Raw genomic sequence first — 25,228 nt, 5'->3', positions numbered from 1 at the left:
GGTCTTTAATGCGTGGGGACAATGACATCGCCTTTACCTTGCACTCCCATGCATTGCCTGTGACGAAGGCTTCAGTGTTCTTATCAGCGAATATATCACCTAGAAGCCAACTGCTTGAGAATTCAGCTAATTAGCAGTGATTTCGACCCTGTTCAAAGTTCGAGCAAGTTGATTTTCATGACGAATTTATGGAGTAGAGTCAAGTGAGTGATTACTCTGTGAGCACCATCTCACAATCTGGATGATTTCTTTCAGTGGGCAAGGCTCCTGCGAATGAATGCTAGTTTTCCAGATTGTCTTTAAAGCCACTCAATCGATGGACGACAGATCGTCCGTTCGAACCGAACTAGGAAACTACTTGTTGCCATGCATAAATCGGAACGTAGTGTTTCGGTATGTGCAGACCACAGATTGTCTAGGGTTGGGTGAGTACCATACGATGCCAATGAGAGAAGCGCCCCAGAGCACATGGCTCCATCGACCGCCACTCAGGAGCTCATAGACATCCCCATCCCGCGAGAATCCCTAATCTCTTGTGGAGCTTCATGCTACTTTGATGATCATCAAGAAGTATTGAGAGAGGGGTTTTAAGTTCCGCTCTTGGGCACCCGACTCAACCAGACGTGATAGCCGGTTTTCCTGAAGCCATCTGCGAACGCGTAGCCACGCCGGCCATTGTTGACTTATTTTTTCACTCGCAAGAAGCGCTTGATGTTCCTCATATCGATGTGTGGCAACCCTGCGGCCTCAGTTTCGTCTGCTCCGTCGCTCTTAACCCGCGTCTTTGTCAGCCTATGGGGAGGTCTCTGGCCGAAATATCACCGCCTGTGGCAGTACTTCCAATGTTGCTATCCGCGACCAAGTAATCCAAAAGTGTGAGGAGAAGCTTTGATGGGGTTTCTTGACAAAAAGATTGAATAAGCAGCAGCAATTAGCAAATTTGCGCTTGGAAGTGAGAGAGAGCTGCGAAGTTGGGGCGGCTCTTTTACTTTTCTCTATTGTCTAAATCGCTAGATAGGTCTGCATCGCATAGTATACTCAATGCACTTTCGCTTCTTGGGAGCAATAAGATCTGATCTAGCAGCATTAGAACACGTACAGAAGGTCACGGACGTGGCAATTCGGCGACCAAAAGATCCAAATCTAGACCTATTGGCTTGAGAGACTTCATGACATACGTGTAGCTAGATGTACCTACCGTACTTTGGTGAACAGGTTCTATCACACCTTGAAGTAGTGCCTGTTGGGGTAATCTGCTCGCAAGGCCCAGAAGCATCATAAGCAGGGCTTGCAACATAGAACGAGAACGAATTGAGATTCAATTTTGCTTCTATGGGAAGTCATTTGAGGGAAGAATGAGAATGGCCTTCTCGGCAAAATTGGACTTCTTCAGGTAGGTTCGTCCACGGGCTGCATTATTAGAGAAAGAAAGACCTGAGAGACGCCTTCTACTCGGATAGCGTACCTTCATTGATCAACTCGCCTTGAGGTAGATTGGATAGTCCTGATTGATCAATGAGCCATATACAAGTCAACACAGTTCTCACTTTCGGTTGATCTTGCCCACCCATCGAGATCGTCAAACTTCTTAGATGGGGAACCATATCAGTGTGCAGGAGTCTTCTTTCCTGTAAACCTGGCCGTGTATGCCCTCATGTTCACGCTTTTCTCAAGATTATCTCATATTCCATCGTAATCGAATCACCGCTCTAGCCAGTTTCTATGATATTGCTGGTCGATGGCGGCATAGTATGATATCAGCACTGTTGCCTACCCGTGATCATTTGCTTTTGTGCTCCGGTGTTATGAGAGAGCATAGCATTTCACTACAAGCGCTGGGAGTAACGGTGACTAAGGTAATATTACCAAGAGAGAATCAAACTGGCTCGCAAAGATGGCAAGGCGAGAAGTCACGTCATGGCCATAGACCAATACTTTACTGATCTAAGAAAGGGGGTACTTAGATCTTGATTCTTTGAATGGGATGCAAGATGCCGGTTTCGTGAGATGGCAGTTGATGGAGCCAAGGCACTGAAGCTTGCCTGGTCCTTGTGCTTTCCTTAGGTAAGGTACCCGGTTCACAGAGACACTTCCCATTTTGGCGCTGGCGGAGCACTTTCCACATGTACCTTCCCCCAGACTTCCGCGGGTAACCCCAGGGTGCGTGCAACAGGCGAGCTCGGGCGATTCGACCCATACTTCCGCGACCGGTGACCAATCCAGTAAGCAGGTTAGGCGTACCTTACCGATACAGGGCGGCGCGATCTCGAGTGCCATTCAGTCGACGCTTGACATCAAAGGCCCAACCTTCACTTCGACATATCAGATCCATCTCAACCCTCGACAAGGACGACGCGCAAGATCCAACCTCATCAAAAGCCACACCAAACCTGCGAGCGCTCATCACAGGCTGCCCGCGATGCCGCCTGCTGCGAGCCAAAAGGGCACCGGCAAGAAAGCCGGGCCCGGTGCTATGCGACAGCGCAGCCGCAACACGACCCCGAGCTCCGTCGTGCCCTCCGCCAGCTTGCCTCCTATCGAAGCTGTCGACACCGAATATCTCGAGCTACGTGTCGAGCAGTTCCGTAACCTTAACTACGATGACCTCGTAGACCAAGGCGCCTCCAATGCCGTCATGCCCGACTCCAAGAGTCTCGATGGCATGATTGCCCGCCTGCAGCGCCTGCAGGAAACCATCGACAGACGAAGCAATTTCTGCGATAGGGGTATGCGCATATTAGCCAGCACGCGCAAGCAATACGTCGACGTCGACGAGCCTGCTGAACCCGCCGCGAAGGCCGAGGGGGACGGCAAGAAGACGGGCAAGACCAACAAGAAGAAGAGAAAGGCGGCCGATACCCTGGCACCACCCCAGGAAGGGGGAGTCGGTAGGTCACTACCCTTCTTTGGCCCTGTGCGGTCTAGTGCTCTTTCACGCTTTTTCTTGGTTTGTTCGTGGGGCATAGGATGCTCACCGAATGCTCACCTCGTCACCGCACGACTAACCTGGATTCCTCGTATTTAAATCTGAGTACTGACCTCGCCTGCTACCACAGAGCGATCATCCCCGCTTAGGGAATCCACTAAACCACGAAAGCTTTCGCGCGACTCGGCCAGTTCTTCCCTGTCACCCGTCGCGCCTGCAACACCATCAGCAATGGAAGTCGACGAGAAGAAGAAGAAAAAAGAAGAGGCCGAAGAGGAGGAGGAGGAAGAGGAGAGTTCGGAAGACGAGGGCGCGCCGCCCAAAAAGGCCCAACCCGCTGCGCACACCTTCGGCGACGATCCCTCCACCTTCCCCGACCCGACCGTCTACGAAATTCGCCCGACACACTCAGGCATGCCAGAGGACGAATTGAAGGAGATATTCTCTGTCGCCGTCTTTCCAAAGACTGATCTGGCGGATCTCATTGCTGGTGATCCTCCTGACAAGGACTTTAGTAGTGCCAAGCCCACGAACCAGATCAGCTTTTCGACCTTCTCAACGTACATGGAACCCTACTTCCGGCCTTTTGCTGAGGAAGACCTCGGCTTCCTTCGAGAACGCGGCGATCGCGTCACACCTTTCCACATGCCTAAGAGAGGCAAGAAGCACTACACTGAGATCTGGCAAGAGGAGGATGGCGCCATGGCACTCGACAAACCTCAAGGTGCGCGCGAACAGTTGGCGCCCAACCAGGCTCGTGGCGCGATTGACAACATGGACGACGAGGTTGCCGAGACCGATAAACTCTCTGTCGGCCCCTTATTGTCGCGATTGATGCAAGCGATGCGACCCGAGAACCGACCCCAGGCAGACGAAGAGAAAGCACCTAACGGCATCACCAACGGAGATACTGTCATGAATGGCGGCAGCGTCAACGGAGAAAATGGAGATACGCAGCAGAGCTTCGTCGATGATAAGGCCCCGCCAACTGTGCCGCCTGCATCTTTCATGCCCGAATCGAACTCCGAGGCATGGAAGAAGGCTTCGCATCCAAAGTTGGAGTACACCCAGGTCGATGAACGAATCAAGCAGGAACTGAAGCACATTGGCTTCCTTCCCCAGGAAGGTAATTTCGAGACGGAATACGATGGCGCATTCGACGATGAGGTGGCAGCACGATTGCGCTTGCTGCAAGGCCGCCTTCGAGAGCAAATGCTCATCAACGGCGCTCGCAAGTCTCGACTCACGGAGCTCGTCAAGGAGCGCATGGCGCACCAAGAATACCAAACAATTCTGGAGGATCTCGACACGCAAGTGCAGGCTGCCTATCTCAAGCGAACCCGTACAATGGGCAAGAGCAAGAAGAATAAGCGACCTGGCGGCGCTGGAGGCGGTAGCCACGCGGTTGGTGGTGCGGCTGGTATGGCAAGGCCAGGCATCGGCGACATGACGAAGACACTGATGGAGCGCCGGAAGCGCTGGATCGATACTATTGGGTCTGTATTCGACGACGAGAGCCTTGGCAAGGTGCCGCGTGGCTCAGATCCCGAATCCTCCATCTTCAAGGCTCCCGTCATGGCTGATCTGATGAAGAGAGAGAAGTCGCAGTGGGACGAAGAGGTCGAGGAGGAATAAGGTATTCAGCTCACCCGGCTGAGGAAAATGGGATGATTGTCAATATGTCACGACTAGCACTGGTACATGTTCTGGTATCCTGGGTTCTCGGTTTTGGGAGGTAAAACTTTGGAGTGGCAGTCGACCATTGGACTGGACTCGGTGGACGGCGTTAGGAACAGCATAGAGGACTGGATGTGACGAGGCCTCGCCCTGGAGTTGATGAGGCTAGCCTGTAGCCAGATCAATACTTGGTTGTGTGAATGAAAAGACTGAGATACCAATATTTTCCCTGGTCTTACACGGCCATAATCTCCATCAACTGAATCATAGGAAACGGGTATCTCCGGGTACCTGGGTGCCTTTCTTGAAATCCAATAAGTTAGCGCACAACTTTACCCTATAGCGAGCCGTGTCGAGCCAACCGCGTCCTCGCTTTCTCCGAAACGTCAGAGGCTTGATTCTCATCAACCAAGATGTGATATCTGATCTCCAGCAAATTGCGCTTGATGGTTCGAGCGTAGCCATCCGGCGCTTTTTGAGCTTCCTCACATCTATACCGCTACTGCTTAAAGCCACACAATGAATGTTCTCGCAAGGTCTCTCGATATAGACTACCTGAGCTACGGTGCCCTCCTCACCGGTCTCGAGAGCGCCTCTGTCCACGACGCCGTTGCAGAGCGAGGCTATGATATGCAAACCAACTTCCTCGGCATCCCGCCCCACCTCGGATTCTTCTCGCAATGGGCACCTTCTCACACGCGCGCCGCGTCGAGGTCTCCATGTTCGTAAGATGGGCGCAATTCTTTGTGTGGGCTCTGTCCTATGCGTTGGTCTGTAGGCTGCTGGGGAGGAGGAACGAGCTTGCTGAGGCGGCAATTTTTGCGAGTTTCATCTTTCTTCAAGCTGCGAGAATTTGGGTACATATGGTATGTCTAGCTAAGGTAGTGTGGGAGTTTACGAGGATCTAAACAGTTGCTGACTTGTCATAGTACTGTATGTTGGAAACCGTCCCTACGGATGAGTGGTGACGTGCGTCTGCGTACTAAGTCGTTGCATTCAGTTCCAATTTTTTCTTCACCAGACAATGTAGGATTCATGAGGAACCTCAATTTTGAGAGGTCAGTTTCTGATCATGACTGGAGTCACGAGACCAGCTTCTCCTGATGAGGCGTACAGACTACAGACATCCCCACGATGTTGTACCGGCATTTGCAGCGGCTCGGTGGAACGGCAGGGGAGTTTACATACAATCCTGCAGGTGGTTCATATGGAAGTCTTCTTGGTTAGCTTATCGCCTAAAATTGGACGTAATGCCTATTAGACAAACGAGAGCCTTGTATTGGTCCGCGGGCGGTTTGGCAGTCACTTCCTCAGGGACCTTCCTTGTGCGGGGTAGTGGAGGGCCAATCAAGCCTCCATTTGGGGGACGTATCCCAAGCGGCTGGTCCTTATCATCATCCCACCTTTTTCGCAGGTGGCCGCCGGTCCAGGCCCGTGGGCGGCGCAAACGGCCGCTTCCTCACTATCGAAGACGGCCACCTACCTGTAATGTCTAACTACCCTTTTGGCGCCAGCGAGTCCTTCTAAACCCGTAATCTGTGATTTTTCTTTCACCAACACCTACAACTGCTCATGAAGACGAGTTGATCTGGCCGAGAGTCACCAACAATCTTGTCAGGATGCATCTCGTTCCCAAGGAGGTATGTACTTTTTGCCCATTGTGCCCAAAGTTTCCCTCTTACACATCCCTGTCGCCTTGGCAGAATTTGGTAGAGACAGTAGTGTTAACGCGGCACGTCGTGATTGTAGCTCGATAAGCTCGTCATCTCTCAATTAGGCTCCCTGGCTCAACGGCGGCTTGCCCGGGGCGTCAAGTTGAACCACTCTGAAGCAACGGTACGAATACCTTCTTTTGCGGTGCTATCACCGCACTCAGAGTTTGTATGCACTAACACGACTCAACCGCAGGCACTCATCGCCAGCAACTTGCAAGAGCTCATCCGCGATGGTAACCACACCGTGGCCGATCTCATGAGCTTGGGTGCCACCATGCTAGGGAGGAGGCATGTGCTCCCCACAGTCTGCAGTACCCTTCATGAGATTCAGGTCGAGGGCACCTTTCCCTCAGGGACCTATCTCGTGACTGTTCACAACCCCATCGCAACGGACGATGGTGACCTGGCGCGCGCCTTATACGGCAGCTTTCTCCCCGTGCCCAGCAACGACCTCTTCTCGATGCCCGAAGTCGCGGCGTACGAGCCTAAGAAGGCACCCGGCGCCGTTGTCACCGCGGTGCGCAAGGTCGCGCTCAATGAGAAGCGCAACCGCATCAGGCTCAGGGTGAAGAGCAAGGGGGACCGCCCTATCCAGGTCGGCTCGCACTACCACTTCATCGAGACAAATCCGCAGCTCGAGTTTGACCGTGAAAAGTCGTACGGCTACCGGTTGGACATCCCCGCCGGAACCTCAGTACGTTTTGAACCCGGTGACGTGAAGACGGTGACGCTCGTCGAGATTGGAGGCCACAAGGTCATCCGCGGTGGCAACAAGCTCGCCTCAGGCGGCGTCGAGCTCTGGCGCGCAAAGGAGATTGTGGAGAAGCTTCAGCTGGCCGGTTTCGCCCATGCGCCGGAGCCCGAGGCTGTCATGAACTTTGCCGAGGTCTACCAGATGGAGAGGGCGGCGTACGCGACAATGTTCGGCCCCACCGTGGACGACCTGGTCCGGCTCGGCACCACCGATCTCTGGATCAAGGTGGAGAAGGACTTCACCGTATACGGCGACGAGTGTAAGTTTGGCGGCGGCAAGACGTTGAGAGAAGGCATGGGTCAGGCAACGGGCCGGCCGGATTCGGAGTCTCTGGATATGGTCGTCACCAACGCGCTCATTGTTGACTGGACGGGCATCTACAAGGCCGACATTGGTGTGAAAGACGGTATGATTGTGGGTATCGGGAAGGCGGGTAATCCGGATGTCATGGACGGCGTGACCCCGAACATGATTGTCGGTAGCTGTACAGATGTCGTCGCTGGCGAGGGCAAGATTATCACCGCCGGCGGCATTGACACTCACATCCACTTCATCTGCCCACAACAGGCAAACGAGGCCGTCGCGTCAGGAATCACCACCATGCTCGGAGGTGGTACGGGACCAAGGTGAGAGAGCGTTCCCCTGAAGAGCAAGTCAGCTTGTTCCGTCGACTGACCAACCTCCTATAGTGCCGGCACGAGCGCCACAACCTGTACGCCCGGCAAAAACTACATGCGCGAGATGCTTCAGGCCTGCGACACGTTGCCCCTGAACATTGGCATCACAGGCAAGGGCAACGACTCGGCGCCCGAGGCCCTGCGCGACCAGGTCATCGCCGGCGCCTGCGGCCTCAAGCTCCACGAGGACTGGGGCACCACGCCCGCGGCCATCGATACGTGCCTCAGTGTCTGCGACGAGCTTGACGTGCAGTGTCTCATCCACACCGACACGCTCAACGAGTCGGGCTTCGTCGAGTCCACCATCAACGCCTTTGCCGGGCGCACCATCCACACCTACCACACGGAGGGCGCCGGTGGTGGCCACGCCCCCGACATTATCTCCGTCGTCGAGCACCCCAACGTCCTGCCGTCGTCGACGAACCCGACCCGGCCCTACACCCGCAACACCCTGGACGAGCACCTCGACATGCTTATGGTCTGCCACCACCTTTCCAAGAACATCCCCGAGGACGTCGCCTTTGCCGAGTCGCGCATCCGCGCCGAGACCATCGCGGCCGAGGACGTGCTCCACGACCTCGGCGCAATTAGCATGATGTCGTCCGACTCGCAGGCCATGGGCCGCTGCGGCGAGGTCGTCCTCCGCACCTGGAACACGGCGCACAAGAACAAGGTCCAGCGCGGGTTCCTGCCCGAAGACGAGGGTACGGGCGCCGACAACTTCCGCGTCAAGCGCTACGTGAGCAAGTACACCATCAACCCGGCTGTCGCGCAGGGCTTCGGTCATCTGGTGGGCAGTATCGAGGTCGGCAAGCTTGCGGACCTGGTTGTCTGGGACCCGGCGTGGTTCGGCACGAAGCCCAACCTGGTCATCAAGAGCGGTCTCATCGCGTCCGCGCAGATGGTAAGTTCCCCCCCCCCCTCCCCCTCTAATCTCTCATGTATTTCATCGAGAAAAAAAAGAAGAGAGAAAAAAAAAGGATCAACTGACCAATCCCTCACAGGGCGACCCCAACGCCTCCATCCCGACAGTCCAACCCATCATCGCGCGCCCCATGTTCGCGCCCCTCGTGCCGGCCTCGTCGGTGCTCTTCGTCTCGGCCGCCTCCATCGCGTCGGGCGCCATCGCGTCGTACGGCCTCCGGAAGCGCGTCGAGGCCGTCAAGGGGTGCCGCACGGTCGGCAAGAAGGACATGCGATTCAACGACAGCATGCCAAGGATGAGGGTCGACCCGGAGAGCTACACCGTCGAGGCGGACGGCGAGGTGTGTACCGCCGAGCCGTCTGATACGCTTCCCTTGACGCAGGAGTTTTACGTCTACTGAGCGTGATGATGATGACGACGACGGCGGCGAACTTTTCTGGTGTTGATGGGATGGACATCAACAGAGTATTTAAGAGGTTTGGCGTTGATGAGAAGATGAAAGTATGATGAGAGGGCACGTCGTAGTGAGGGGGAAGGGAAGAAACATTTCAAAGCATAGCGGCATACGGGCGGGTAGTTGGGACGGGATATCGGGTGGTGCTTATTATTAATGACATGTGAGAGAAGCCACCTTACCTTGGCCAGGTTATGAAAGGTTTCCAAAAAAGCAAAAGCAACAGCATTTTCTATTTCATGACTAAAAACCAGAACATCAGAAGCATGCAGTACAGTGTCAGAGTGTTATGAGGGGGGGGGGGGGGGGGGGGGCGCTTAAGAAAAAGTCTTGGCCGTCGTTCTGATAGAGTAATGCCAACACCCTCTCTCGTTTCCCCCCAAAAGCCTACAGGGTCGACGGACAGATTCGACGATCCGCGCGTCGCATGTACGCGTCCATGCATGGACTTTGTGTGCGAGGGACGTACGTAGAATCGTGCTTGGGTGTCTGATTGTTTTCAGACTTGTCGAGCAGCGAACTTTGATAGGTGAGATGTATCAACTTCTTTTGGTAACTCGAACGGAAACGTATCTGCTACTGTATACTGCAAAAAGAAAACGTAATTTACGTACAACATTATTGTCAACAGGGTGAGCGTTTCTGCGTACCTGGGCGTCTAGAGTTTGATTGAACATTGAATACGTCGACGTGACAGTTGGACGTATTGAATTCTTGACTCTGCCGTACAACAGGCCTGGATAGAAGCGTCTCTGCTTCAGACTCCTTCCGCATACATTGGTCCATGAGGCTATCTTCTCAGGGCAAGAAGATACACACTAGACCTCGTCACGATACATGTCACATTCTTCATCGGAGGCGAGCACTGTCAATGTGAAGATCAATATTGTTTGATTCTCTCATGTCCGTCATTATACATACAGGACTAACTGGAAAACAAGCAGAGCCAGCCCAAACCGAAAGCCCATTGGATCCATAAACCGCCCACACTCAAGTCGGGGGTTTTGTATTCCTTTCTTTCTCTCACGCGTGTTGTGTCCGTTGGAAAAACCGTCCCAAAACCGCACGCCTTGTGAAATCATACACACCGCGTTCGCGCGCAGCAGGCACACGCAACGACAGAGGACCGAAGTAGATGTGGTCCTTCCTTTTTTCCCCCTCCAGTCCAGAACCTCACACCCCCGTGTATATCTGCGCCAACATAGGGACAGTGAAGGGGGTAAGGATCAGCGACAAGCCGCCGCGCAACGAGGTATCATCTTTGCAAAAACCCAGAAACCCAGAAACAAGAAGAAATGAGTAGAAGGAGGGGGGTCGAATGAAGCAGAATGCTTAGTTCTTGCCCTTCTTCGCTCTGCTCTTCTTGGCAGGCTCCGCCGACTCAGTGGCGTCGGCGGCCTTGGTGGATGTGCGGCGGCGCTTCTTGTCAGGGCTTGCGGGAGTGGCAGCAGCCTTGGCCTCGGGCTCGGCAGCGGGAGTGGCAGTCTTGCGCTTGCGGGTAGAAGCGGGCTTCTTGGGGGTCTTGACGGGGGCAGGGACTTCCTCCTCCTCTTCCTCTTCACCAGGAGCATCGACGGTGTTGGCCTGGTTGAGCTGCTCGGCGATGGCATCCTCAACATCGGGGACAACATCAACAGGGTTGATCTGGATGTTGTGCTCCTCGGCGTACTTGAGAGCGCTATCATCGTCCATGTTTCTGGCCTCAAGGTTGCCACCCTGCTTGTAGGAGTGGACGCGAGCCTGGTAGAGGCGGAGGTTGTACTGGTACGCGTTGTTCCAGCCGGCCTTCTCCTGAAGGTTCATGGCCTTCCAGCGGCGCTGGCCCTCTTCCTGAACAGCACCCTTGGGAGCGGCATCACCAAGGTCATTCGCAATTATGGGACGGGCGGTCTGCATGTACAGGAAGTAGGGGGTCAGGGGGCGCTTGGGAGCATTGGGGTCGTGGGTGCGCTTCTTGCGCTCCTTCTTCTCCTCAACAGGGGCAGGGTGGTAGGCAACGCCGGGCTGGAGACCAAGGGCCAGGGGAGCGATGCTCTGGGCAGCATGCTCCAAGGTGTTCAGAGGGTGGTCAATGCCCGGGATGGCCTCGTGTGCAGACTCGCCAAGAAGCAGGCTGGTCTGGCGGTAGTAGTCCTCGGAGAAGTTCTTGATCAACTCCAAGATGGTGATGAGGCGCTGGTGAACCTGACAGTGGTGTTAGCATTCTGTCTGATCAGATACGCTTGAGCAAAGAGTGGTAAGATGCGTAAAGTGTGTAGCAGGAAAGATGTAGTGGGATATGGGCAGCCAAGCTTAGCTGAGCTGAGCTTGAAGAGCTTCTGTGGGTCACAGCTCCCGCGGCAGACGCGGGGTCACATTGGGCCATGTAAACAAAAACGAGCGTTCTGACGCAGCGTGTTTTTCCCCCTGCCATCTTCTCGGAGCACATTTGGCTTATCAAATGCAAAATGTGCCCGTTTCGTTCTTGAGGTGCCAGCTTTGAATCTGAATAGATAGCAAGCACACAAGCACGCGCGGCTGACAGTTCACGCCGAGAAACGCGTCGAAGAAATAGCAAGACAATCAGATGCTTGGAATTCTCATGGCAGTAGAAGCCAGTGAAGAAAATGGCGCGATATCGACTCCAGGATAGCCAGCTGGGCCGTGGTGGAACGGAGAGTGAAGCTTGGGAAACATGGCGGCGGAGAATTGAGGTTTTGAGGGAATGGTGGAAAGGGCGTATCTTACCGAGTCGCGGACGCGAATGAAACCCTCGACATCAATGTGTCTTTGGGGGATCTGGAGGGGCTGCACGGGCTGAGCAGGCGCGACGGGAACGGCAGCAACGGGTGCGCTGGGGGTGGCGGCGAGGGCCTTCTTTGAGGGGCGAGGCATTGTGATGGTTGTGTTTTTTTGGTGGTTGTGGTGAGGTAGAGAGGATTTAGGGCCGATGGGCGCTGTAAATCAAGTGGTGCTTTGACGCGACGATGGCGAGAAGCAAAAAAAGGGTGTGCTGGTGTTTGGTGGAGTTTTTTTTTTTTTTTCTGGCACTCACAAAGTGGCGCAAGGTTGGGAGGAAAGGGCGGTTGAGATTTGGGGGGTTTGGTGCCTGGGAAAGTGAAGAAATGGGGGAAAAAGAGGGAAGGGGATGGGAGGTTTGGGGGAGGGCCTGAGCCGAATATGTAGTGCAGACGGGGTGGGAGGGGTTTGGGAGTGATTTGGCACCTTTCCGGGGGGGCCAAGTGGGAAGGGGAAGAGGGGAATAGAGAAAAAAAATTCAGGCGCTTCGCTCTTGCCCGGCCCAAAAAAAAAAAGCGAACTGGACGAGTTTTGGGGGGCCTGCTCTGTCCCCCCTCTCTTTCACCTAAAATATTCCCATTCTCTTGCCCTGTTCTTTTTTCTCCCCCCAAGGCTCCAGCAGCAGCAACAGCAGCAGCAGCAGCAACAGGCGATCCAGCCCACAGCTTGTACGTTTGTTCCCCCTCTTTCCCGGTCTTCCACCTTGCTGGCGAATCCGCGGTGATGTCGCTCCAGTTGTCGCCCGTGCCGCCAGACGGTTAAACCGTTAAACCACAAGTGCCCTCTCCCGTCCCTTTCGGGCGGGAAGTACAAAGTCTCCACGTCTACCGTCTCTCACTGCATACTTTACCTTAGGTAGGTTGTCTGCACTGGTGCCACCTAATGCAAACCTTGGTTCCCATGTTCCCACACTCTCTCTGCGCCAATATTGAATACCCTCTGAGCCTCTGAGCCTTGAGGCAAGGTACCTACCTACCTTAGCAGCTCATGTACCTTTGGCACCTTCCCTCAATCACATCATGCGACGCGTGAAAAAAAAAAAAAAAAAGTGCCCGACACCCCTGCAACACTCAAGGGGATGCATCCACCGCAGCGCTGCTAATCAGTAATGGAAAACGAAAAGGCTCCTCTCCAGCCTGGCCCGATCAGTCTCGCCCACCTCAGCGCGCCTGGCCAAGCCAGCTGGCTGCTGGAGAGGTTATGCCATTCTCAGCATCATCTTTTTGTGCACAAATGTGGCAAGCACATTGCCTCTACCAGACCTTGTAAACTCCCAGGGCAGCCCGGGGCTTCCAGCGTTTTCCACTGTCAATGATGGCCGATGGGACACTTTAATCCACTCACTCTACCAGAGCCATGAAGCAAAATAAACGAACACTTTCACGCAAAGAGATGATACAGCGCCCGCCCACTCAGCACCGGCCGCCAAAACACGAAAGAGGCATCAGAAGAGAGTGACAATTTGAACACCAGAGAGGCCACATGTCATCCATACCGTCCTTACCTTAGGATAAGTAAGGTAGGTAGGTACCTTACGGTCTACAAGCTTTTCCTCTGCGTCCCGCCATTCCTCTCCTCGTTCCCTTACCTAGGTTGGTTACCTTACCTCACCGAAAAAGGTACCTACAAAAGGTACCGCTGGCCATCAGCTCCCCCCCTCGGCATCGGCGCTCGTGTTGATTGCCGCCCAGCACAACTGGACTCGACCTGAGTATACCTTATATCGAGCCTCGTGGATTGTCTCTTTGCTGTACTTTGCTATTGTCAGTCAATTAACTGGTCGTCGAGTAATCCTCTTTCTTGGGAGCAAGGCTATGCTTTTCTTGCTACTATATTGATCCCCGACCTGTTCTGAGCATCTGCATGGCTTATTCGTGGTCGTTGCGGACACTGTAGTGCCCCAATCGCGCTATCTGGTGCGCTGCTTGTCGCTGTGATGCTCTGGCGGTACTCTCACTGTACTTTTAGCGACGTCGTATTGGATGGTGACGGCATGCCTTGGAGTTTTGCACCCTTTTCTTCCTCCCTCGATCGCTGATTTTCGGCGGCGGGCGCCCACATTTTTCTTGTGTGTGAACCTGCGGCGTGCACCGTCCATGACACACACACACCTCGCCTCCCCATCATTTAGCGGTAATGCCCTGTCGCCCAATGAGGGCCCTGCAATCGGGGGCGCCCACTCGCCTCTCTGCCCAGTGCCAGCGAGCGAGCGTCGGGTCCCGCCCGTTTTCCCAAGCCACCCGTGGGCCTCGTGAGGAAAAGAGCACAACGCCCACAGCGTGCCTGCATTCTGTGCACAAGGGGGGGAAAACAATGACCGGGGGGGATGGGATTCCTCAGGTAGGTAGGTACCTTACTCCGTACCGTACCTTAGAGCCCGTCGGTGATTGCACTGCCCCCATCCCCGACCGACAATCTCTGACTCCCCTCATCCACCTCCCATTACTCACTGACTGTGATCCCTCACTCCTCTCCCTCTGTCAGTCGGGCTGTCCTCCATCGGCCGGCTTGACAGGTTCACAGTGCTGTGCCCTCCAGGCTGTAAAAGCAGCAAGGCTTCTGGGGACTCGGGTGCCTATCCCCGCCTATGTCTGCCTGAAACTGACTGGGCACGTCCAGATCACCTCCAGTCCTGGACTCCCAGGTGCAGCAGCAGCGGCGGCACCCCATCCATCACCGTACTCTTCCGCACCCCCCGCCGTTCTCAACTCGCTCTGGTCCCCGGGAACTTCTCGTTCTTCTCCTCGTCTGTCTGCCTCCCCCGACAGCGGCCATCTTCTCAGGCCTTTCCCCACTGCTTCGCCTGAAGATCCCTCGTCGTCGCCAACTTCAGAGCTTCTGCCCCCGTTATCGCAGCTGGCTCTGTCCGACTCCGTTTCCGCTGGCCTGGACCGCCAGTATGGACTCTGGACTCTAGGCTGCCCACCCATCTCATTCTCCCGTCTGCTCAGAACCTGACTTCAGAGTCGACACCGAGGACGCTGAAAGCCTGCTCCAGCCGAGGCCCCCCTCGTGTTTCCCTTCCCAAATCACGGGTACCTTCGGCCAAATACCAGGAACCCAGTCATCATCAGTGAGGTGGTCCTGCCAGGCACTGACGTGCTGAATTCTCGCCCACCACTGCCGCGCTTCCCACACTTGGTTATCGTGTCGGTCGTTCAGCAGCCATTAGGCCTCAGAAGGAATGAGACCGTGGACGTAGTCTCGTCGGCGGTGTTCGCTGGTCCCCCAAGAAGTCCAGCACGGAGGGTTCCCCGCTCACTCGCACTCAGCACCGAGCATCTCGGGTTACGTGTTTCCACCTCCAGCGATGACAGCGAGCGCTCTCTAACCGGCCGCCCAGCAATCCATTCTGGTTCTCGGGCAGTCTCAGTTCTCATGAGGCTATTTTCCCAGCACTATTGGAGTGGCCGCCTTTTCCCCGCCGTCGCTTCAGCTGGTACACCCGCGACTTGTTTTCATGTCCGAACAGTCCAAGGTCACCTTACCCAGTGTGCTCTCTCGTCCACAAGAGACTGGACCTATCCCTCGGTGCTTCCCTGTAATACTCCGTCAACGCCGTTTGTACCCAAGGTAGTTCCAGAAACCTGCTTGGTGGGCAACGGCTCTAGCTCTTCACCAGCCTGGGGCACCATCATCACCGGTGGTGTTGTAAATGACCCTGAACCAACTGTCTCCTGGCCTGAGAGGTCTTCATGCGCTGGCAACTACTGGAAAGCAGAAAAGCTCTGCTTGAAGCCAGATGCTCTCGTCAAGACTCACTGGGCACCTAGAGAGTTTTCACAAGCAATGTGGCCTTGGCTATTGAGAAGCATCTCCCACAGAAGTCATTTCAAGGCTCACCGTCATCCAGCAAGCATTTACATTGACGCATTAGAAGCAAATACTTGTACAGACGCCTGGGACTTCGGGCATGATGCTGTTCTATTCTTTGACAACTGCCCGTGTTCTACGGAGCTCAGGCGGCCGCCATTTCTCTGAGGCCCTTGAAATGAGGTGTCGGACATCCATCTAGACTCCCATCCTCTGGTCTTTCTCGGGAGGTGTAGCCCCGACTGGACGACCACACGGTACTCGTCCACCACCGGTGCCCAGCTTGCGATGGTTTACCCTAGAGGCACGAGAAGCTCTCGCGCGATACCTTATCAATTTGCAGAGCTCACCCCTTCCTATGTTGAAGACAGCGTGACGGGCTTGTCTTGACTAGCATATCAGCATACGAAGAGTACACAATACCCAAATGTGTTGATGAAAGACATGCCCATCTGCACCACGTACATCGAGTCAAGTCAATAGGGCCTCCTACACACTCGTGGCCACAGAATCGCCTTCGGCATGGTGTTGTTGCAGAGCACCCATTGTGAACGGCATACCGAGCCCAGACCGAAGACTCCGACGGGCCCCATAACGAGCACACATGTGCCGTTCATGAGGCTCGAGAGTGAATAAGTTTCAAGGCACGGGACGTGGAACTCTATTCACTAGATCAAGTATGGAATTGATCCAACTCAATCTTTGTATCCGGGAAAGACACTACAGTCTTGATCTCACGTAAATTCACAGGAGATGCTGATCCATGAGAATGAGCAGCGGAATTCTGACACTGCAGCTCGTGATTGTTTGGCATATAAAGCTTCGGTTTCCAGGTGGGATGAGCAATGTACACAATCATTTCACGGCGCACGAGAGACAATGTGAATCTACGTTTTACTAGATGGCAGGTCTGACCAGTGATCAGAAGCAGGCAATGCGGGACTGCCCATCCATAGGTAATCCAGTTGCTTTTGCTGTGGTGAGTCGCACCCCTGCGAGGCGTTGATCAACGGCTACCAACGCGTGTTTCTCGCCTAATCATAACAACTCAGACGCGACTTTGTAAACGTTCTATAACGGCCTGTCTCATCCCAACCTGTGCAATCACAGACCATGGGAACTAAATCCATTAGGTGTCTCTGGAAGGGGGTTTGCAGTATGTCTCATGTTGTCTACACAGTAGGTGGCTAGATTCACAAATTGGTGAGTTTGTTCGACTCATCGATAGCTATTGCTCTCCTAGGATAGCTATGACGGGGTAGCTCAGGTCCCGCTTCGAAACTGTTTTTTTTTTTTGGAGCTATCAAAGCTTGAGAGAGAGCAGCAGTAAATCCTCGGCATCATCACTGGGTACTTTTGGTATCAGTTCAGTGAGTTATAACAGGAGCAAGATCAGTAGAGGATGCACCATTGACAGCATGTCCCCAGGAAATCGGCGATGAACAGTTGCAGCAGTGTTCCGCGACATGAATCCTCGTCCTACGCGCCCATGGTAGGTACATAGATGAGAACGAGATGAGATCAGTAAGCTTCTGGTACCTAGGGTGCCGTAGAGCTGTCGCCAATAGAAAGGCCCAGAAAGCTGAGCGGCCGTTCCACACTGGAAAGCTGAGCTCAGCCCCGCACCAAAAAAGATGCCCCCCCCTCTCCTCTCCAAGTCTCCTCTCCGTGACACATGGAAGAGTTCCCAATAGTTCTCTCATCCCCCATGGCCCCCGACCCCGCCGCCAGAAACCGGCCTGACCGCCAACCGTCTCATCCCGTTTTGAAACGAGGGTCTCCCCCCTCCTGGCCTCCCCATCGAAACTTGAGGTGACGACTGGTGCCACACTACACAGCCACAGGCTATGTGCCACAACTGGTGGCGACCAGCCACAACTATACATAGGGGCTTCAGCCCACATTAGGGGCTTCTGCCCACATTAGGGGCTTCTGCCCACATTAGGGGCTTTTGCCCATATTACCTAGAAAAATCAACTACTACTTAACACATTATATTAACCCTACCTTTACCCCTAGTAATCTAATAGCATAACTTATAATACGACCTAGTACTAGGAATTTCTTTTTTATTAGCTTATTATTAAGATTTAATTTATTAAATAATCCTCACTCTACCCCTATAAAAATATAACTAATAATAGCTAAGCTAAAAGCTAAATAATTATTATATTTCTACGTTAATAATACGAACTACCCCTATATAATAAGAGTTATAAACGCTAACTAACGTTACGTAACGTAGTTATTATAATAAGCTAACTAAACTATTAATACTCGCGCTAATAAAGTTAAGCTAGATTACTTTATTAAATTTTTAAAATTAGTACGAGGAGTTAGTATAGTAATCCGATAAATTTATATTATAAAGTTCGATTATTAACCGACGTTATTTAATAATACTTATTTAATAACTCCTATTTAATTATCATCGTTACTTACCGCACTTTTAGTATTAGTAATAATACGTATTACTAACCTAAGTAATTACCTCGATTTAAAAAGTCTTATTATTAACTTAAATAACTACTACTTACGCCCTTCTTTACTTAGTAATTACGACGAGTTAATAAAGCTTTTTAAAATAGTAAATAGTAATATAAACGGTAATAACTAGCCTATAAATAATAATAACCCAATTAATAGTCTTTTTATTAATATAATTACCTAAATTACTATAATAATAGCCTTAACTATAAATAATATAAATAATAATAACGACGGTAGCCGATAATTAACTCCTAGACTTAATAATAATTAATTTATACCCCTAAAGCTAGAGGAGATTAAATACTTCGATCTAACTAGTTATAATAATTCGAAGTATAGTATTACTTCTAGTATTAAGTTTATTACTTATATTAATATTTATATTTTTTATAATAAGCTCCGGTATTTCGTAATAACTAAAAGTAACGTAATTATTAAAGAGGTATAGTCGTCTTATTTATTAAATATAGCGTTAACATAGTATATTACTAAGCTTATATAATTAAAATAATTAGTTCTATTTAACTACGAAATATAAGTTATTATTAAGACTTTATAAAAGCGGTTTAAGTAAAATTCTTCTAAAGCCCTTAACGCGTTATATATATAAAAACTTATAATTAAAGACCTTATTAACGGATATATAATTAAGCTATTTATATAAATAATAATTCGTAACGCGCAAAATATAGAAATTAACGACGTTTAGGTATAACTTAGGGTTATTTTTAAAGCTCTTAATAATAAAATCTAGGTATAAGTAAAAAAGCTAATAATAATAATAACCCTAGCTTAATTCTTAAACCGCTTTAATAATAAAAAGAATATCTTAATTTATATAGCTAAAAATAAATATCTTATATAAAATAATTACCAAGTATAATAGGTAATAACGAGCTCTTTATACAATAACGACCTAGTCCCCGAACTAAGGTTAGTTTTATAAAAAAAAGGATATTAAAATACTTTTTATTTATTATAAAAACCGGAGTTTAATAACTATTAACCGAACTATAATTATTAATAATTTAATAAGTAGTCTAATTATAATTAATATAACGATTTTAATTATTTAAATAACTGCAAGCTAGCTACTTAGTATAATAACTCGTATAGAAGCGGTAATTTTTAAAGAGGTAATTAGTTAAATAATTAACTTATAACGTAAGTTAATAGCTAAATAACTAATACTACGTAATAAACGTAATAGAATACTTAGTCTTAGCCGTATTAACCCCCCTAAATAAGAAGTTTTATAATACTATTATAATTTAATAAGTATACTTATAACCTTAGTAATAACCTTAATAAACTATATTAATAATATAATAATTATTATTTAAACCGTTCTAACTATAATTAATTACGTTATATATATATATAAGCTTACGTATTAAAAAAATAGGATAAAGAGCTATTAAAATAAAACGAGAATTAAAATTTAAAATAAGCGTATTATAATAATAACTAACTAGAGGAGCTAAATATAAACGATAATTTTAATAATACGAACTACGGACCTTTAGACTACGATTTAGTATTTATAATTAGGGACGTAGTATTTTTTATTATTAGCTCTTTAAATATATATAATTATAAGAAATATAGCGAGTAGTTCTTTTTAAATAATAAACTATTTTAATACTTTTATAACGTATATAACGTAAGTCTTCGATATAAACTATAAATACTAACGGCTAATACTTTTTTTAAAATTTCTTAATTACTAAATAACGAGAATTAGGGAAAAGCGTACTTAATAATATTATATTAGTAATAAAGGACGATACGGTAATTACTTCGTTAATAATAAATACTCTAGCTACTAATAAAGCTAAACTAGTTATTATTACTTTTACTACGGATTCTAAGCTAAATATTAGAATAGGATTCGGAATAAGAATATTTACTATTATATAACTACGACTTATAACTTCCTTTAATAATAATATAAAAAAGAAGGTTTATATTAATATAGGCTATAGTTAATCGATCGCTAACTAATAATAAATTATAACTATTTTCCTATTTTTAAAAATTAAATAACGCGCCGTTCTTCTAATTATTAAAAGTATTAGAATAGATATATATTAAATATAAGACTATATAATTTTCTTATTTTATATTAAGGGTACTATTATAAATAATAATATACTATTCTTGGTATATTTTATACGAGAAGTATTACTAATTAATAGCCTATAAATAAATATATTAATTAGTACTAATATTATAAAACTAAAAAAATTTAAAATCGACTTCGCTACCTCTATTATTACTATTTAATTATATAATATTAACGTCCCGGCGTTTTATAATACTAAACGTAAACTACTTATTAAAATTACGATCTAATCGGCTACGATAATAACTATATTACTATATATATCTTTTTTATTCTTAGTTTTATATTCCGTAATAACTAATAAAGACTTACTATTTAAGCTAGTACTATATAATAAGTTCGTATTTTACGTATTATTAGTTAACGAGAATATATACTATATTATAATTATTAATAATATTAATAAACCTATTATAATCCCCGCAAAAGCTAAGGTCGGCTCCTTTAATTTAATCGTTAAAAATACCTATTATTAATAAGTTAATAATAACTAAGTAAGCGTAATAACTAATTTTAATAATACGAATAATAAACTAAACGAGATTATAACTTCTAAGCTAATAAAGGTCTAGCCGACGGATTAAATAAAAAAATATATAACTAGAATTATAATATATAACGGAGTTAATAAAGCGGATTATTTATACCCTTACTAAACTATTTTTAAAACGTTTTTAAGGATACCGGCTTTATTAATATTCTTAAAGATTAATAAATACGAATTATTTTTAAACCGGGCTAGGAAAAGGAGGTCCCTAAAACGAGGAAGATCTGTTATTTAAAAATTAATAAAAAAGAAGTTATTTAAAAATAACTAAATATATTTATTAACTAAAGACGACTATATTATATTATAAACTTAATACCGTTTTTATTTTTAGTTTTTATAATATAATATAAAGTTAATAAAAAATAAAAAGACTGTATAGTTATTAATATCCGCGGACTAAATAAGATCGTATTCTTAAATAGCTACTTAATACGATCGTAAGACGATGTTTTTAATATTATTAAAAATAAGCGCTATATTATCGTTATAAATATAAGTTCGTTTTATTATTAATAGCGAGTATACTCCGAATCTCGCGATGCTTTTATAATTATTATACTTAATAAATAGTATATTTTTAATTATACTATAATAAGTTATAAAAACTCGAATACCTATATTTAATAATAAATAGACGCCCTTTTTATAAACGTCTTAGCTTAATTATATTATGATATTATTATTATCGGATTTAATATATTAAAGGAGTATATTACTAACCTTAACGCCGTTTTTTATTTATTATAATAAAGAAATATTAGTATTAACTTATTAAAAACCTTTATAGGATTTTTAAATACTACCGTTTTTAAATAATACGTCGACGCTTTTAGCCTATTTATTATAATAAAAAAGTTAGATACTCTTAAATAACTTAAATATTTAACGACCCTTTATGACCTTAAGATATTTATTAGCCTCGTAAAGTACTTCTATAATAACGTCCCGGAATATATATTTATTATAAAACTACTAAAATAACTAAAAACGGATTTATTATAATAAAGGACTAAAAATAGTAAATAAATTATTAGTAAGGATCCCGGGTATAAATAATAAATAAAATTAATCCTAATTATAATTATTAATAAAGAACGGTACGCGTTTAAAAAAGTACGTAGCGACTTATTAAATAATATTAAGCTATATTATTACGACTTAATATAACTACTATTTATTAATTTTAATATAATAATAACGAGTATTAGTACTATAACTTATTACGTTAAGCTAAAAGTACTATAAATAATTATAAATAACAAAAAGAAGCTAACTAAATTACTATTAAAAAGTACTATTTAACTAATATTATACTTATTACGAACCTTATCCGAGCTTAAAAAAAGATATTAGTTAATAAAAATAAAAATACTAAGTTTCGTTTAGGTCCTAAAGAAATATAACTACTAAATCTCTATATTAAAACTTATTACGATAATTATTACTAATTATTCCGCTATCGTAAGCTTATAACGATAATTAGATATTACTAATATTATAATAAATAGTATCAATAATAATAAGCTAATTAGGGTAATAAAGTACGCTAGCTAATTTACTATTTAGGTTATATATAAGCTAAGTAAGGAATATATTATACTAAACGTACTATTTAAATTACTAACTAACCCGGGATACGACGAGCTAAATTTAATAAATAGCAGCTCAGACGTTTTACTAAACGACGTACTAAACGATTAAGTAATATAAATATAAGTATAATTAGTTTTCTTAATTAACGATACCTATATTATATAAATTAGTCTATTATTAATACGTATAACTAATAATTAATAGCTAGAAAACGATATTATACTATTAATAACGCAGAATAATATTAATATAATTCTTCTCAAAATAGTACTAAGTTTTAAAAAAAAAATCTAATAGGGCTACGATATAGACCTAGTTTTTAAATTTATTATTAAAATAGTCCGTAATAATATAATACTACTTAAAGAGAACTGCGCCGAATTATTATTATTTTTATATAGGGGACTACTATAAAAAATAATATATAGTATATATAACTAATTATATATATTTCAAATATATTATGCCGATATTTTTAAAACGGCCTACGGAGGGAACTATATAGGCTATAATAAAATAACTACGATACTATCTAAATATTATATACTATAACTTATATAAAATTTAAAGCGCTATATTTAGGGTTACCTAACGTATTTAATAATAAAACTTAAAATATATTAATTATATAGTAGTATATAACTTATTATACTATTACTATATCCCTATTATATAATTACTATCGATTATATTCTAAAACTACTAATCTCGAGAGAAAGATACGACTATATCCTATTAATAACTGATAAGATATTTAAATAAATTAATTTAATACTTAAATATAAAACGATAATAGTAAAGGAATAAGTAACGTTATTAATAAACTTCTTATAGTATTATAACTAAGGATTACTAAAAGTAATCTTAAGTAATAGAGACCTTAAATTCTTTTTTATAATATAGAAATATATATAAAATAAGTACGGTAATAAACTATTATACTTAGTATCTTACTATCCCTAGACTAACGGCTAGAGTAAATAAATAAACTTTATAGTTAAATCGGTATTATAAATATACTTTATATTACTAAAATCCCTAGACTAATAGCCTAATAGTATTCCCCGATTATAATTCGAGATTAATAATAATAAATTAGTTATAATAACTAAATCGCTTAATAAAATCGTTCTAGGATTTACGCTTAATAATATTATCGACGTAGTTATAAATATAATAAATAAACTACTAACTAGACTAAAAATACGACTTAAAACATACGACGCTATTACTATCGTAGCTATTTAAATAAAATTATATTATAACTAAAAGCGCCTTATTGAATTTTTTAAAGTTAAATAGCGTATTATACTAAGACTATACTATAGTTATAATATATTATAATTAATAGTACTAAAAAAGAAATATTTATAATAATATACTAAGCTTTTTACGATCCTCGAACGGGTCGGACGACTCGTATATAAGCTCGACTTACTTTAATACGTAAAAATATATAATATAATCTTAGTTAATTACTTAGAACTAGTACTACTACTTAATATTTACGGACGAGCGCTACTAATACTAATAATGATTTTACCTGCGGATTTATTAAAGAAAATTATCGACGTTTAATAAAATAAAAATAAACTATAGTTCTTATTATAATTAGAGGGACTAAGTAAATAATATAAATAGTAGCTAGAACTTTTTTATAAAATTATTACTACGAAGTATTTATTATTATAAAAAAAAAGAATATTTAATTTAGTTAAATAATAATTCTTTTTTATAATAAAAAATAGTATTAACTATTCTTAATTTTAAATACTTATTTAAAGCTAAAGATCGAACTTATTATTTAACCTCGACTTTATATTATTTATAACTAGCTATTTAAACCTTATCTCTACTTATTTTAATTATACTTTTTTTTTCCCTTCTATATACTTATATTAAAATAGTATAACTAAATAAGACTAATAATAACCTTATTAACTTAATTAATTAAGTATATAATAAAAAAAGTACTAACTAAACGTTTATTAATAATCCCGATAATTTAGTAACCCCTAATATTAATTATACGAACGCTTCTAAGTTATTATAATACTTACTAATTATTAAGGGTAAGAACGACGGATTATTTAAAATAAGAAACGAGGACGACGACTTAATAAGTAAAGAGGACCCCGGACTTAAAACTAAACATAGGGGATTTACTAATTTATTTAGTATATATAACTTATTAATTATAAACCTACTTCTTCCCCCTAATAGAGCAATCCGCCGGGGCCGTACTATATATTACGTATTAAGGAAAACTAAGTATATTGCGCTCGATACTTAACTACTAATTAAAATAGCTCCCGACCTTCCCCCGTAATCCTCTAAGTTCTAGCTATTTAAAGGGTAAGCTATACCTACTCTAACGTATATAAGACCTCCTAGTACTAACCTATATAAGTAGCTAGATCTTATATTATATACTACTTTTTATTAAAAGTTAGGGGGCCCCTTATATATTCCCTTACGTTTATAATATAGCCCGTATTAAAGGGATTTCTAGCTTTATAAAATATAATTTTTAAGCCGGCGTTAATATATTAGATCTTAACGTCCGTACCGGCCCGGCTATTTATAATATTCGTATTATTACCTAGCTAAATTCCGTATTACTAAAAAGTACTTTACTAATCCTCGGGCGTACTTATATTAGCTATAATAGCTATAGCGTTAAGCTAGCCGAGGGCGCCTAGCTTAAGAAGGGTAGACTTATCGACGGGCATCTTTAGCCTACTAATTACT

At 45.0% G+C, this 25,228-nt stretch overlaps 6 protein-coding genes across 6 annotated transcripts; 4 read left to right on the top strand and 2 right to left on the bottom strand.

Moving 5' to 3' along the window:
• Positions 1-1,917: 1,917 nt before the first annotated feature.
• CLUP02_13684 (histone acetyltransferase subunit 3) lies at positions 1,918-4,561 on the top strand (the record flags this gene model as incomplete). Its single annotated transcript, XM_049292621.1, has 3 exons — positions 1,918-1,956; positions 2,174-2,888; positions 3,057-4,561. 3 exons carry the CDS (start codon positions 1,918-1,920, stop codon positions 4,559-4,561), a joined length of 2,259 nt encoding a protein of 752 aa, XP_049149767.1.
• Positions 4,562-5,122: 561 nt separating this feature from the next.
• CLUP02_13683 (urease) lies at positions 5,123-9,074 on the top strand (the record flags this gene model as incomplete). The annotated part of the gene is made up of 9 exons (XM_049292620.1): positions 5,123-5,316; positions 5,382-5,469; positions 5,533-5,564; positions 5,660-5,825; positions 5,918-6,088; positions 6,187-6,243; positions 6,353-7,698; positions 7,762-8,653; positions 8,754-9,074. The coding sequence occupies 9 exons, from the start codon at positions 5,123-5,125 to the stop codon at positions 9,072-9,074; spliced, it is 3,267 nt and encodes a 1,088-aa protein (XP_049149766.1).
• Positions 9,075-9,515: 441 nt separating this feature from the next.
• CLUP02_13682 (uncharacterized protein) lies at positions 9,516-10,331 on the bottom strand (the record flags this gene model as incomplete). Its single annotated transcript, XM_049292619.1, has 5 exons — positions 9,516-9,674; positions 9,743-9,890; positions 9,948-9,993; positions 10,059-10,150; positions 10,306-10,331. 5 exons carry the CDS (start codon positions 10,329-10,331, stop codon positions 9,516-9,518), a joined length of 471 nt encoding a protein of 156 aa, XP_049149765.1.
• Positions 10,332-10,460: 129 nt separating this feature from the next.
• Positions 10,461-12,002, bottom strand: CLUP02_13681 (HMG box protein; the record flags this gene model as incomplete). The annotated part of the gene is made up of 2 exons (XM_049292618.1): positions 10,461-11,312; positions 11,856-12,002. The coding sequence occupies 2 exons, from the start codon at positions 12,000-12,002 to the stop codon at positions 10,461-10,463; spliced, it is 999 nt and encodes a 332-aa protein (XP_049149764.1).
• Positions 12,003-13,014: 1,012 nt separating this feature from the next.
• On the top strand, positions 13,015-13,276 carry CLUP02_13680 (uncharacterized protein; the record flags this gene model as incomplete). Its single annotated transcript, XM_049292617.1, has 2 exons — positions 13,015-13,103; positions 13,150-13,276. The coding sequence occupies 2 exons, from the start codon at positions 13,015-13,017 to the stop codon at positions 13,274-13,276; spliced, it is 216 nt and encodes a 71-aa protein (XP_049149763.1).
• A 766-nt stretch (positions 13,277-14,042) lies between these two features.
• CLUP02_13679 (uncharacterized protein) lies at positions 14,043-15,887 on the top strand (the record flags this gene model as incomplete). The annotated part of the gene is made up of 3 exons (XM_049292616.1): positions 14,043-14,250; positions 14,458-14,803; positions 14,963-15,887. The coding sequence occupies 3 exons, from the start codon at positions 14,043-14,045 to the stop codon at positions 15,885-15,887; spliced, it is 1,479 nt and encodes a 492-aa protein (XP_049149762.1).
• Positions 15,888-25,228: the final 9,341 nt, after the last annotated feature.

Source organism: Colletotrichum lupini, chromosome 7 (assembly GCF_023278565.1).
Source record: "Colletotrichum lupini chromosome 7, complete sequence".
In the NCBI taxonomy this organism is placed as follows: Eukaryota; Fungi; Ascomycota; class Sordariomycetes; order Glomerellales; family Glomerellaceae; genus Colletotrichum; species Colletotrichum lupini.
The sequence above is the reverse complement of the archived record's forward strand: the minus strand, read 5'-3'. Positions and strand labels throughout refer to the sequence as shown.